We start from the raw sequence: 14699 nt of genomic DNA on the forward strand, positions 1-14699 counted from the left end.
GCTGTGCATGGGCTGCAGGTCTGGGCCCTCAGTGCTACTTGTGGGATTTACTCAGATGTTGGGGTAGCTGCAATGGGAGCATTACCTACGTAAAGGCTGCATTCATTCATGTGCATGACAGATCTTCTCATGCCTTTTCCAGAGCTGTAGAGCAATCAAACAAAAACAGAAGGCAGGGCTATTCAGAAAGATGCCATACAGTCATTTAACACATAATTTCACATGAGAAAAAGCAGGATAGTGAGGGTGGCATGCTACAAAAAGGGTGATCAGATTACACTGTGGTCCTCTAGCACCTCTTCATCCAGAGTCCCAAAAGCACTTTGCAGACAGTCATTAACTCAGGTCTGTCTGCTGTCACTTCTGTCCTAGCTGGGGAAAGAGGCTTTTGACACACCGCTGACAGATGAACTATGCAGGGGTGCTTTTCACCCCCATGCACACAGCATCTCTCTACAGCAGTGCAGTCTGGAGCCTGGTATGGGATTTGACCAGTTGTCAGCTACAGCCCCTTGAAGTACAGGTAAAAGAGCAGCTGTGCGTTACCACACAATTAGGCAATGTAAGAAGGATTCTTTCCTCATCCCAGCCCCTGTATAAAGCCCACAAATGTAGGCTTTGGGTGGGAAGGGCAACAGAAGCAGCAGCAGCAACAGAAGGGGGGGATATATTTATGAAGATTTTCCACAAAGAAGATTGTCCCTTTGGTTTTTAAAAATTCTGAAGTTTATCTTCAACAGATCTGGAAGGCAAAAATATATCTGTTCTAACATTAATTAACTATGGCCTGTAGGCATCATGGAAGAAGTTCACATTGGTTGAAATTGTGGCTCTATTAAAATTAAAGCTGCAGTTCACAGGGCCATGATTTTACTCACTTTATTGCAAACAAAGCACGCTGGCTTAATGCACTGGCTTTAATGCATGGTCCCATGTCTCTTTGGAAATACTCTTCTCATGCAGAAGAGTTCCTTCCTTATCACAAAGGTTCAGGGGCTGTGGTTTTGATACTGAAAACCCTAGCCTCAGTCCACACATGTGTGTCCAGAAATGTCTCAGTGAACACACCTCGGGGCATACTTCGATCCTAAAAGAGAGAAGGTAATTAAAGAGTGATGCATTAGATGGGAACTTGCCTTTTCCCTTGTCGGGTACTCAGGCATCTCCTGTTATATGGCAAACTAGGTATATTCGCTCAAGTTTTTTTTCCCCTAAATTATCATTGATATACACAAGTTTTCCTGGCAGGGAGGTGTCTAGGTAACAGCACTAAGGGCACGCACAGTTGTATTCTAATCTGACGTGGGGACAGCATACAGGCAGGAAGTATTTTTAAGCACTGGGATTTTTAAGAAATTAAATAAAACCTAGTAGAAGTGAATATGGTCCTTACCTGCCTTGTTAACAGTTCCAGCTTGCATGTTACACATTTTTGTGAAATACATTAAGGAGCCCTTATAACTTGTCTCCACACCATTCATGTCTGCATGACCACGGAACAGCCAGAGCTTTCCGCAGAATCGGCAGCACTCCTCTGTTTGCTGTGTACTGGCACAAGAATACAAGAGCCCATTTTGGTTGGAATGGGAAGAGAATATGTTTGCCACCTTTGTTAGTTTTTACTCAATTTAAATTTAGCCAGAACATTCCTAAAGGGCTAAATAGTCAGTTTACACTATTTAGCTTTAAATGTCCTGACTTGAGACCTACTCTAGCCCTGTGGTTATCGTCTCATGTTTTCTTAGTGATTTCCTTTGCCTTAATCCTGGGAGGCAGAAAAGCAACTGTAGTATGAACATCTATTTTAGACAAACAGGTGCCACGGAACTGCACCGAGAAATTTGCTTGTTTCAAAATGTAGAAGGCAATGGGGCAATGCTATTTCAGCTGTACATTGGTATTACCAGGAGAATCTCACTGCTGGGGGGGGACGGGGGGAAGGGAGTGATGAGTAAGACCTTGTGAACAGCTTCTATGCAAATACAGCTGCCATTAGGGGTATGTTAGAAAATTATAAAAATATTGCCGACTCCTGGGATTTTATGACAAATCTTGCAGTTGTTAATAAACCAGCTCTTGGAGTCATGATTACTATTATATGGTCCTCATGGTTGTAACGGGAAACTGGAAAATATGTCCAAAGTTGACCAACTCCACCTTGAAGACTCAACGTGCGAAATGCAGGTACAAAGAATCCAGTGTTTCTTTTCTTTAAATCTTAGGATTTTTGAACATTTGTGATTGGCCATACTTCTTTCCCCCTTGAAGTTTCTGAGATGCTCCTGGACTATTGAAAACCACAGGAATTGACCCCTCTGTCATAATGTACCTTCTGCCATCATGTTGGACCACAGAATCTCCACTTAATGGTCTATGCTCAAGAGGTCAGGTGCAACATAGTTTAATAGGAAATGGATAACAAAAATATCTTAAATTGGTCCAGGTAGCCCATACTGTTCTTTTCAGACCAGGTACATGCTCCTGGGAGATGATGTGCATACTAGATCTAACGCAATGAGGACAGTTAGTGTTACTCCTCTTCATTCGTGCCCTTCACACAAACAATTAGTGTGCCTTAGGTGCTGGAGGACTCCACCAAAAAACAAACAAACCAGAGTGTGAAAAAAGGAAAAAGGATAGTTACCTGGTATAAAATAGTGTGTATGAGAGAGGGGAAGAAAATGGAGGAGCAAGGTAAGAGAGTCCAAGAGTCACTTATCCTCTATGATACAAGAGCTAACCTCCAAAGCTTTGCAGAAGTTGCCAGAGTTGTTTGTTGGCTGGGCGGGAAATTGTTTAGGGTGGTCCTTTTGTCCATGGGGTAGGATGAATGCTACCAAAGGTGAAGGAGATCCATGGTATCTCCCTGCTGCATACATATACCAGATTCCCTATGATAGCTTTGAGACAATTACATTTTTCTCTTCCCTTAAGACTCCTGTGAAAATGCAGCCAGCCCTCCCCCCTGGTCCTTTATCCCATAGAGCAGTGGTTTTCAACCTTTTTTAATTTGTGGACCCCTAAACATTTCAAATGGCGATGCATACCCCTTTGAATTATAAATGTGGATATTCAGTATTCACATACTTTTGATTGATCATAGTCATCTTTCGCAGACCCCTTAGACATAATCTGTGGACCCCCAGGGATCCACAAACTTCAAGTTAAAAACCACTGCCTTAGAGCACTGGGCATATCTCTCTTTGTATATCCAGTTCCAGGCCAAATATAGAAAGCACCATTTACTAACAGGGTGTGTCTACACATGCAAATACTCGGGGGTGGGTTTACTCTAGAGTAATTTAGTCCAGAGTAACCCCATCCCAGGCAAGTCTCTACACTTGCGGGGAAGCGGGAGCAGACTTGCTGCTCACAGCAGCAGTCTGCTCCCACCCCTGCCGGCCCTGCACCAGTCACCTGCAGCAGCCAGGGGTAGCTCTAGGCTCCCTTGAGTGCTAACCCAGGGGCTGGCAGGGAACACAGGGCCAGGAGACAGGGCTGTCTCTTGGTGGGGCCTGGGAGATTGCTCCCATCCCTGCCCCAGGACCTGCCTTTGGCCGGGGCAGGCTCCGCCATTGGAGCCCAGGCAAGGACAATGTCCTCCTACCCCAGCAGCAGAGAACTCCCAGCCCCCGCTCTGCAACTGCTTGCTGGGAGATAATTGTATCCAGAGACCTTGCTCCACCACTATAGAGTGGGGGCTGGGAGTAAGAATCCTCCAGCTCCCGCTCCATGATCACCTCTATGGGCAGGGTGACATTGTCCCCACCCAGGCTCCAGCAGTGGAGCCCACCTCAGCAGCAGGCAGCTCCTGGGGACAGGGAACAATCTTCTGCTGCCTGGGTGCACATTTGCTCCTGGTCAGCCATCTACACATGCTGTACTTCATAGTGATTATTCCCAAGAAAATTTGCTACTTGTATTTACAGGTAGCAAATTTACTTGTGATTAGAGCAAATTACTGCACAGTAAGAGTCTGCACATGTAGATGGTGACTGTGCAGTACTCCTGTGTAGTAATTTACTCTAATCTCAAGTAAAGCATTTTATGTAGACGTGCCCTCAGGGTACCTGACTACACAGGATTAATTACAGCAAGTCAGACCACTTGGTTCATTAGATCCCTTCTTTTCCCTTCTACTGTGGCAGGGAAGAAGTGATGTGAAGAAGGTGGCAAATGTGTAAGATATAGGGCAACAGAAGCTATAGGAATAAATATACAAAATAAAGAAGGGAAAGGTCTAAAATAACCATACTGATATGCTCCAGGCCTTTGTAATTCTGCTTCCTTCTTTCTGAATGGCTCTTAAAGCAGTCTTAAACTGATCTGCTGCTGACTTTTCCTCCGCCAGCATAAGAAATCCCCTGGCAGAGGTACTGCCTTCGATTATTCTTTCTTGTGTTTGCCTGTACTTTCACAATCACGTTTCATATTTTGCCACCGACACAGCCCCTACTTTTGTTTCTATAAGCAAAGATCAGTTGCATTTAAAATACACCAGAAAAGCAGACCTGTAACTAGCTTTACTAGAATATATGTATATATATAATGTATACATATATACACACACACACACACACACACACACACACATACATATGCATATTATATATATTTATAAGGCACTATAAAATGTACCATCAGTTCTTGAGGATTTTTTTTTAAATCTGTAGAAGTAGATCATATTTCCCCATACCATTTGAAATATCTAGCCAAGACGTTTTTAAATGTCTCTGTGATACAGGTATGCCAGCTGTAAAACGAGTCTTTTTTTTTTTTGTTTAACAACTCCAGTTATTGTGATAAGATGAACAAAAGTTATTTTGACAGTAATTCTAATACATTTAAGGTATAATTGCTCTTCCCTTAAAATCTATTTTCACCTGCATAAATAGTTCCTAGCTATGTCTCTCCTTGTTCAAATATTACATTCCTGAATGTGAATAGAGACTTGGCCCGCAGAATTAAAAAAGAAAGGAGAGAAATTAATGCCAACTCAGGTAATTCTCCGTGTCTCATACAGAACATCTTCATAAACCAGGGTGTCTTTACAGAATGTCGAGCCAAATCATGGCTTGGTGTCACTCTTTCCAACTCCATGGCAGTTGGGGGAGCTGTGCTGTTTACATCAGCTGAGCATTTAATATCTTCTATATATAGGCTAGTCTTTATCATTTAAAGACACTACAGCATACAAGCATGACAGGCATTTACAAAGAACATTCTTGAATGAATCCTCTCTCAATGTAATTAGTCTACATCATGCATATTCCAGCCTCTGAGCTTCCACAGCAGCTGCTGTTGAGGGTTTGGCAACTGTATAAACTATGAATCAGTATCCCAGATCTAACAGGCATATTTTCACACACTAGAAACAGAGATGAGTAGAACTGGTTAGACAGCCGGGCATTTTGATACCTAGGAGATGTACAGATCTAGATGTCACGGGTAGGACACTTTAGTAGCAATGCCTGTGCTCTGCAGCAATTACCTTAAGACTAATCTTATTTTCTACCCTCTTTAAAGAGCCTTGAAGGAGGTACATAAGATACAATTAATTCCTTTTGTGTTTTATCACATGGAGCTTTGCATTTGGATTGACCTTCTTTCTCCCATGCTAGATTACCATATTTTACAGACTTCTACGTTTTGCACGTAAGTAGAAGTTGGACCATGAAAGGCGCCAAGAATTTGCAGTACTCATTGCAGACAACAGCAGCTGAAGAAGCACCATGCCGCTTGGTTTGGTCCATGGACCAGGATGCAATCAGTAGGACATTAACAAGGCCTCGAAAAGAGGGTAGAACACCACGAATCCAGACCATATTGGGACAAGAGTCTGATGCGTACACACCAGGGAAACTGGACACCTTAAAATACTGAAGTGACTCAAGAGTTTAAAAAATATATATGTATTACGAGAGCCACAACAATTATTACAGACAGAGCTCCACAAAGCCTGCACAGATACATTCCAACAATTCAAGATGGCAGAACAGGTGAAATACAGACCATATAAACATGTCAACATAAACTTCCCATACTGTCTATGTGACAACAACAGTGAATGCCCCCCCTTGCCTCACCAAAAGGCTATATAGTTCAAAACAAACCACATTCCAATTTCCACATGATTTAAGCTTTTTAGGAGTACAGTCATCATCCACGGAGCCTCCCTCTGCCCCCTGCCCCAGACACAATTGTCTTGAGCAAAGTTTGTGTAACCCTTGGTTTGTGTTTTTGAAATAACAACATAAAGCAAAACATTTGCCACACATCAGATTTGAGCCCCTGAAGCAGAGGTCTGAGCCACTTTTACTGCTGAGGTCAACCAAAATAAATAACTTGATTTTTTTTTTTTAATTTAAAAGGAAAATACAAACTTGTGATAGTTGTATGCTTCTTGTTATCAATTCCCTCGGTAATGCAAGACTTAGAGATTTCTTTAATACAAATTCTCATACGGTGATGCATCTCTGAAATGTTGTTAGCCAGCTGCATGAAAATACTCAGTCCTAAGAATTTTTGCTTCTGAGAATATAAAAACTTTGCTCACTCCTAAGTTATTTCTGCATCCAGTTTTTGACATAGAGGGCCAAATGCCACCTATAGCCAGAGCAGAATTTGGCCTGGCATTTGAAATTCATTGCTATTACAGCTCCCCTATTAAGTCAACACACAAAGAAATAAAATAGGAAAATATTAAGGCTTCAAGTAAAAACATCTCCTCTCTCACCCACCCATGGAGTAAGGTACATTTAATTTCATATTCATCTATATATTGTACAATTAATTGTATCGACATCTGACTCTTTCAAGACAGACTATACTACTATGAAACTGAGTATTACATGAAGGTGAATAAACAGTGAAGCGATGCTAATAATAATCTGATATACAACGAAAACTGATGCATAAACTAAATGAAGACCACTGGTGTTTTTTTTAAATAACTAGTAGGCTTAATATACAACTCATAGCTAAAAATAAAAACCTAATCAAAAGATTTAAGACTTTTGAAATATGTGTTAAGGAAGAAAAAAAATAAGAGCTACTTTACAAAACATTAAACCTGCACCAGAGTTTTCTGTTAGGACTGAATGGACTGGATCCTTAGCTGCAGGAAATTGGTGTGGGCCTAATCAATGTAAACAAAGCAGCACCAATTTACATCAGCAGAGGATATGGCCCTTAGTGCTAATAAAAATAGAAAAATAGTGGGTAAAAGCAGTACTTTCTTGATAATCTAGAGGCTGCCTGAAGGACATTAACCATGGAAATCTTGTAAAGGTGACAGGGGGTAGATCCTGCCACTGGCACATGCAAGCCAGTGCAAGCCACTCCTGTGGATTCACCTGGGGGACCAGAGCCTTAGATGGGAACAGGTGCCCTGCAATCCCAGGTAACTGTTCTGCATAGATTCCTACTTCCAGGAAGACTGGAATAATTTGCTCTAGCCTCCAGGCCATTTGTGCTACTCTTAGTCTTTATGCAAGCCTCAAAGAAGAATTTTGGTGCTATCATTAGCCTATGAATATGCCGGATGAGTTTCAATTCTGCTCTTCACAAAACTTACGTAGAATTTGCATCTGAATCTAATTATCCCACGTATTTATTTTTTCTTCATCTTCCTGCCTGAGATATACCAAAAGAACACTGGCTGCAAGGGCTTTAAAAGGTTTATACAGAGAGTGCTATGTTTAGTTTTATTGGACAATCCTTGCCCGTGAGCTTATATAGCAATTTCAAAGGCCCTTTTGCCCTTCAGCTCTTCCACGGACTTTTCTGTTTCTCATTGTAATTGTAAAAATGTCACAGGGATGCAGATTTTCAATGCTAATGGGTACAATATTAAAGGTTTGCTTGCATAGCTTGCTTTATAACCCTACAGAGTGAAATTTGTCCCAATACAGATTAGCAACACAATGTATGTGCCATTTAGCTCCTGCGCTGAGGGCTTCAGTGTGAGTAAATATGCCTGTAGAGATATGTAAGCCTTGTACTAATCCTGTGTGCAGGCTTGATTTTTACCACATGTGGAGTGGAGTTACATTCAGATTGGAATCAAAGATTAGTAGAAACTGAAGGTGGAAGAAAGCTCCCAGGTTATCTAGTCCAGCCCCGTGCCAGTGCAGGATTGCAACTTATCAAAAACTTCCAACTGGTTTGACTAGTTCAGTTTTAAAAGTTCTAAGTGGTCACGCTTCCAATACCCTGCCTTGGAAGACTATTCCACAGCCCTTTCCCCTGTTAGTCATTTTTTTTCCCTTTTAACTTAACCCATTTACTACCAGTGATAACCCCATGTTTCACCTTTGGTTTTACATCCATTAAGTTAAAAATATGTAAACATATCAAACCCACTTCCCATAATCATTGCTTAATTAATGACACAGTCTAGCCCTTTTAATCTTCTTGTGAACCTGCCTCTCCAGTTCTCTGTTTATAGTTGCTGTTCCCATTTGAGCATGATCCAATTTGCCAGTATCTTTCTGGAAATAAAGTGCCTGTAGCTAAAGGTGATATTCTAGACACGACTGTACCAAAGATGTTTAGAAGAGCAATTGCTTCTCTGCTCTGTAATGTCCCTGTTGTATGCCATTAAAAAGTCACCAGGCCTTTTCTGTTGCATTGACTGCAAACCTGTATCTGGTTGTCTGTCCATTACCACAATACCACTTTTCTGATTCCTCTCTTCAAACGATGCAGAAGCACGATTAATCCCACGATGCTTTCCATCTTCTCCACACGAGGGCTGGTTGACCAAGGACAGATTAAGCAGATATTGTGGGAGGTATCAAGATTTATCAAATCAAGAGAGAAGTGTTAAGCAAGGCAAAGCCAACAACAAAATTTCTCAAGGAACAATAAATCTTGATGTTAATGAAAACAATCTATTAGCTATGTAGCTATATACATATTTATATGTATATGTATTTAGAGATAAACAAATTCTGAATATCAATATCTGGAAATCTTCCCTTTTTAATCACAAACTGCAAAGGAGGCATTACTAAAACTCCGAAGGGAGATGAATTTAGATGTCCAGCAGAAACCTGTTACTGGAAAAACCAGCCAAGAAACAGAGATTTCATATGCTATCTGACTGGCTCAGAGGTAAGTAATCATTCCATCTGACTTCAGCTGCAGTCATTCAGGATATTCTTAATTGCATATATGATCTTCCCAGTTAACAGTGCTCCAGATCTCTGTATTACAGATCTCCAAGGTGGTTAAAAATGGATTTGGTCACGAAATTGGTTTACCCAGAACTTGTACACTAGCTTTTGTTTTGGTTCTTAAAATAATGTTGCTTTTAAACCTATTAAAGTAAGCAATGGTTTCTGGGGATAGAAGGAGAAGGCCCCAGATAACTCAGTGGACTTTACTGATACTGAAAACTTCTGTTCAACACTAAGGGCTGGTGGGAACACACTAGTCATTAGGCAAGCAGCAAACTTATAACTTCTAAGCATGTGCTTGGCTCCATCACACGCACTGGATATTCAACAGATCACGATAACCTTGCTGTAAGGCTTTACACACTGCACCAGTGCAAGATAATAAACCACGTTACTGCCTAAATTCAATAGGCAAAAATGAGGGAGGGAGGCAGTCTCTGGCTATTCAAAATTTTGTTTTCCATTCAAACATTTCTTTCCTCATATACTTGGTCCTCTGAGTACAAGAACCATTAAAAACAGAAGGAACCACAGAGAAGAATAGAAAATCCTTACTTATGTGGCAGTCCTGTTCCACGAGACACAAACACGCACGCACAGGATTTCACACACAGGAAGGCGAATGACTGACAGTGAGAAGCTGTTGTTATCCTTTCTCTCCTCCTGAACCCGAGTCAGAGCAGAGAGACTTGAAAACATTACATGAGGTTTGAGGGCTGCTGCACTCCTGCCCTCTTCCGCTGAAGGAGGAGTAATAACACCGACATTGATGCTTGGAGGACAAATGGCAGTTCTCACACACGCAGACTGTGAAACTTGGGAAGCCTGGCTTCCGTGTCCTAGGAAGAAGCCGTCAGGCCTTTAGCTCCAAAGAGACTCTGCTGGCCAGAAAAGTTGGGGGTATGAGTGGGGAAAATATAGTGACCCCATATTAAGTGTACTATATCACAGCACAACTTCTACACAACCGATTTGTGTGACAGACAAGTGCACGATGGCTTTTTCGCTCTCTTTCATGAAAGAAATAATCGTTCTGGTTGTGGTGCTAGGTGGTAGCCAGTTCCCGACCGTCAATTTGAGAGTGTCTGATGGACTGTACAGCTCTATTCCCTCCCCGCAGCTGGTTTTTGGCCAAAAAAAGAAAGATGAGGACAAAAATTAAAAGGACACTGGCAGCTGCTGCTCCTTTGTTGTTGTTGTTTGAGTCTTCACAGTGCACCTAGCTTCATGGCTGGCTTAGTGGATGGCTCTTTTATTTTATTTTACACTGAAATTTCATAGGTTGTTCCACCAACTCCAGATACCTTCTTAACATTTGAGTGTCTAGCAGGACTGACCGGGGTCCCTTGGGAACTAGATGTTGAACCCAGTCGACAATCTGCCCTGGAAATTCCTTTTGGCTGTCCATTTATTTTACTGTGAGGCGTCTTCATCTGCATGTCCTCCCTGCATCAAAATAAATACAAAGAGATCTAGAGTTAGTGGCCAAAGGAATGAAAGTCAGATACTGTTCTTCCGGACAAGCTATTGTCCTCGTTACCTTATGTCCTGATGCAGTGAGCAGTTAAGCTGACTCCATTGTGGTTAGTGGCCCAATGCAAAATCCACTGGCATCGTCTCACCTTGGATCAGTGGATCAGGCCCAGTGGAATTACTCACATGCCTAAAGTTAAGCACCAGCTAAAGTGCTTGGCTGAACCAGACTTCATTGCTTTTTTGAAAGCTCTCGTCTCCATTGCTGACCTTTGCCCAAACTACATTTTGACTGTATTAAAAAATAAACACTCTCAGGGGAAGGCAGTAGCAAAACTGTCTCATTAAAAATACAGGATGCTGTTGTTCAGTCTTAAATGTCATAGTAAAAGTAAAGTATAAGCCTCTAGGGTAGGATCTTTAGCGACTGAAGAAACACATGGAGCACAAGGCAGAAAACGTAACTTAAAGTTCCTTAACCTGATGCGGTGTTAGCCAGAGCTTGCCTATGCACTTCATTTCTCGTCTTACGGCAGCCTGAGGGGGGCTCTGACTTTGAGGCAAGGGCTGCAAGGGCTCCAGGGAGGAGCAAGTTATAACTAAGAATCAGCATTGACCGAGGTGCCCCAGCCCTTTCTTCCAGCTGTTCCAGAAGTGGTGGAAGAGTTCCTCCATCAGCTCTACATCTAATATTCCCTTTGCAGGAGGAGGCCCCTCCTGAGCTGGGTTAAATCAATCAGGTTACAATAATGAGTGGTACAGACATGCAGATCACAGAAGCAGCTACGCAGAAAAATCCGATGCAAAACAATTATGACAAATACGATCTTTATGAAAGAAATTAAACTGACAGTTTAAAGGACAGTGTAACTCCCCCATCCATCATAACCAGTTGCCTGCAGGTGAGACTGTAGCGGAGCACGGAGGGAATTTGCTGAAACAAACAAGGTTACTTTCTGCCCAAAGGCAGATTCTCTTATTTGATTGCTCCAAATGTCTGGCCCATCAATCTTGCGGTATTACTTTTCAGAGTTGGATTGCTTTATGGCAAGAGGAAGGCTTAGTCTCCAATACAGCTGTAGCGTGCCTTTACATTTTAAGGAGAAAACCAACTCATTTCAATGAGGAAAGTCAGTTAAAAGAGTCAACGATATTAAAACATGATACTAAGGTAGTTTTTCCTGCCCCCATCTAGTGGCTAGTCTAGGAGAAGAGAGCCCACTGACAGCCAGCTGCTTTGACTTGTACAGAAAAAAGATGCAACTGGTACTAACTAGACTCCACTGATGGCCTGTGGGTGAGGCTGTCTAACGTGATACTGTTTATACTTACAATCCTCCCTGTAAACCAAAATGGAGAAAGAGATTTCTTGCTAGGCTTGCATGAATGTGTTCATTTGCAATATGATTAAAGCCTGTTGATTCTAATGGGAGTTTCCCTATGGACTTCAGCAAGCACAAGAGCCTTCTTGGACTCTTTAGGTCCTATCTCCTTTGCAAACATGAGCCATATTCTGAAGGTATTTTTTAAATTTGGAATCTTTAAAACCATTTCCTTTCATGCAACTTACTGCTAAGATGGATGGAAGCGCAACCATTCTAGACTGGGTTACATCATAGTATTAAGATTTTAAGGCCTGGCTAGACAAAGCCCTGGCTGGAATGATCTAGTTGGGGATGGCCCTGCTTTGAGCAGGGGGTTGGACTACATGTGACTTCCTGAAGTCCTTTCCAACCCTAATTTTCTATGATTCTATTACCTCAGCGTGAAATCACTGGCACGCACTTATAGTGGCAGTAACTTTGTGTCAGGAAAGGTTTTAATAGGCATACTGGCAGATGATCTGCAAGCCAAGGCAGTTTGCATTAGTTTAGAACATGGCTCCTTTTCAAAGAAACTGATGTTATAGATAGGATTTATTGCACTCAGCTGGTGAGTTTTTGCTTTACCTTGCTACGGTATGTTCCCAAAACAGACTGTCCCCCAAAGGTATTACTCATCTCTCTACTTGCCCAAAATGTCACTGGGATTTAGGAGCAGACTTTTATTTAGCAACCAATATGACTACTCTGTCCTGCAGCTAAAGAAGCAGTTCTAGTATCTCATGCCAGCTGAACTTCTACTACACATTTAGGCTGTTCCTGCTCCGAAGAACTAAGCCATGGGTAACAGAACCAGCAGGATAGCATGGGGGTAAGTGTCCATGCTGTTGAGTTTTGCCCTTCATTGACACTAGTACTGAACTGCCCACCTGCAGTCTCATTACCCCCCAGTCCCCATCTCTCAGGCCACATCTACACATGCACTTTACTATGAAGTAGATTAATTAGATGCAGAGTAAAGCACCACCGTCTACATATGCAATGGTACTAGGCTGCAGTAAATTAATTAATGCTGCAGTAAGATAGAGACAGTACTATCTTACATTGGGGTACTTTATGGTGATTAGATGCACATATAGATGCTGACTGTGGGCATCCCAGCCAGCCAGGGCCCAGACTCCTGCCTGCCAGCTAGCCACACAACTTCGCAATTTCTGTACCCTTGTGCCCCAGCCCTGCCACCTGACACTACCATCTGCAGCCTGGGGCTGACCCCGTGTCCCCTGCCAGCCTGGGCCTGCCCTGTTCCAGCTCAAATTGCTGCCGTCCTGGGCACACGGATCGATGCTGCACCTGGGAGTAGTTCACTCCAGCTCAAACTGCTCCAGGGTTTATTGCTTTGCATTAATTGCTCAGGTAGGGACACCCTCAGGTCCCCACAGCCCTGGCTAGTGAGAGGTTTGGGGAGGCACTCTAGGAACACCGGGAAATCATGAGAGGAGTCCCATAAAGTTGTTGGATACTCACGTTATTTTTTATTTATCTTCACAAAGTAGAGACCAGGTAGAGCTCTTGGTCCTCACCTTTTTTCAGAAGCTCCTGAAGGAACGCAGTTATGAGCTGGCTGCCGCAAGGGTTGTCTTTCTATTTCTGCAGCCTATATCATTCGAGTTCCTGAGAGTCTGCACCATGATTAACTGTAGAGCAGTCAGGTATTTGAGGATGATATTCACTGGCCACAGTGCTGTGTTGTGGGCTGGGCCATGAACACAGACAAGTGGAACAGAGTTTTTGGGACGAACAGTCAAATTCTCTGGGGTAAACCGAGATTAAGTCCAGAGTCTGATCACAGATTTTCTGTGCTGATGCAGCTAAGGCAAGGGGTCTTGTCTGGCTGAAGTCAGACTTCCCATTCTTTATACCATGGTTTGAGAGTTGGGAACAAGAAAACTGGCTTCAGAAACAAGTTTCTGAGATGACTTAAAGCCCAACTTCCCTGATCTTTCAGTAAAAAGTGAATGAAAAAGACTTCTGTTCAGCAGAGGTCAGCAGTGGAACGTAAGACCAGAGGAAATGAAACAGTTAAAGGGAAATAAAGGGAACAAGTGTTCAGCTGCACATACTGAATAAGTTTATTATTTCCATGAGAGCTTTGTTTCTCTGACCCAAGTTTCCTTGATGGACTTTAGCTCAGGATTTTACAGCTGTCCCCTTTTCCTCTACTGGCCTCTTTTTGCTGGTCTCTCCCTGTGAAACAATGGTGCATTAGAGGGAAGCCAGGTAAGAAAGACCGAGTCAGCTATTCCATTCTTCCTTTCCAGTGCACAACTGGAAGCCATGTTTGCACCTCCATAATTTGGTCCCCGCCCTCGGCTTGCTCTAAAATGGACGGACTTAAACTGATATTCTGGGGGACTTCTCAGTGGCAGAGCACAACAGAGTGCAGTGCCTACCATTTACTCAGTGTCTAGCACAAGGGGGACCTATTGTAATAGTGAGACTCAAAGAAAGGCCCTGCCCAGAGCTGTCGCTCCAGCCAGAGAACATTTTTTCATGATGTGGCATCTCTCTAACTACATACTAAGGGGGGAAAATAAGTAAAGTTTCCAGCAATATACGGTCCTTATAGTTGCTTGTTAGCCCCTACACCCATTGCTCCCTAAATTCTGAAGCCATCTACATTCCCAGCTTCAGTGCACATAACCCCAGCACCAAATTCTGC

At 42.6% G+C, this 14699-nt stretch overlaps 1 protein-coding gene across 1 annotated transcript in view; it reads right to left on the bottom strand.

Annotated features, from left to right (window-relative positions):
• Positions 1–6743: 6743 nt before the first annotated feature.
• ZDHHC8 (zinc finger DHHC-type containing 8) overlaps positions 6744–14699 on the bottom strand; it is a 178856-nt gene continuing 170900 nt past the window's right edge. The window contains exon 11 of the mRNA XM_019539017.1: positions 6744–10628. Coding sequence (XP_019394562.1) covers positions 10445–10628 — 184 coding nt within the window. The 3' untranslated portion in view covers positions 6744–10444. The remainder of the gene's footprint in view (positions 10629–14699) is intronic.

Source organism: Crocodylus porosus, unplaced genomic scaffold (assembly GCF_001723895.1).
Source record: "Crocodylus porosus isolate Cpor-Errol unplaced genomic scaffold, CroPor_comp1, whole genome shotgun sequence".
NCBI lineage: Eukaryota > Metazoa > Chordata > Crocodylia > Crocodylidae > Crocodylus > Crocodylus porosus.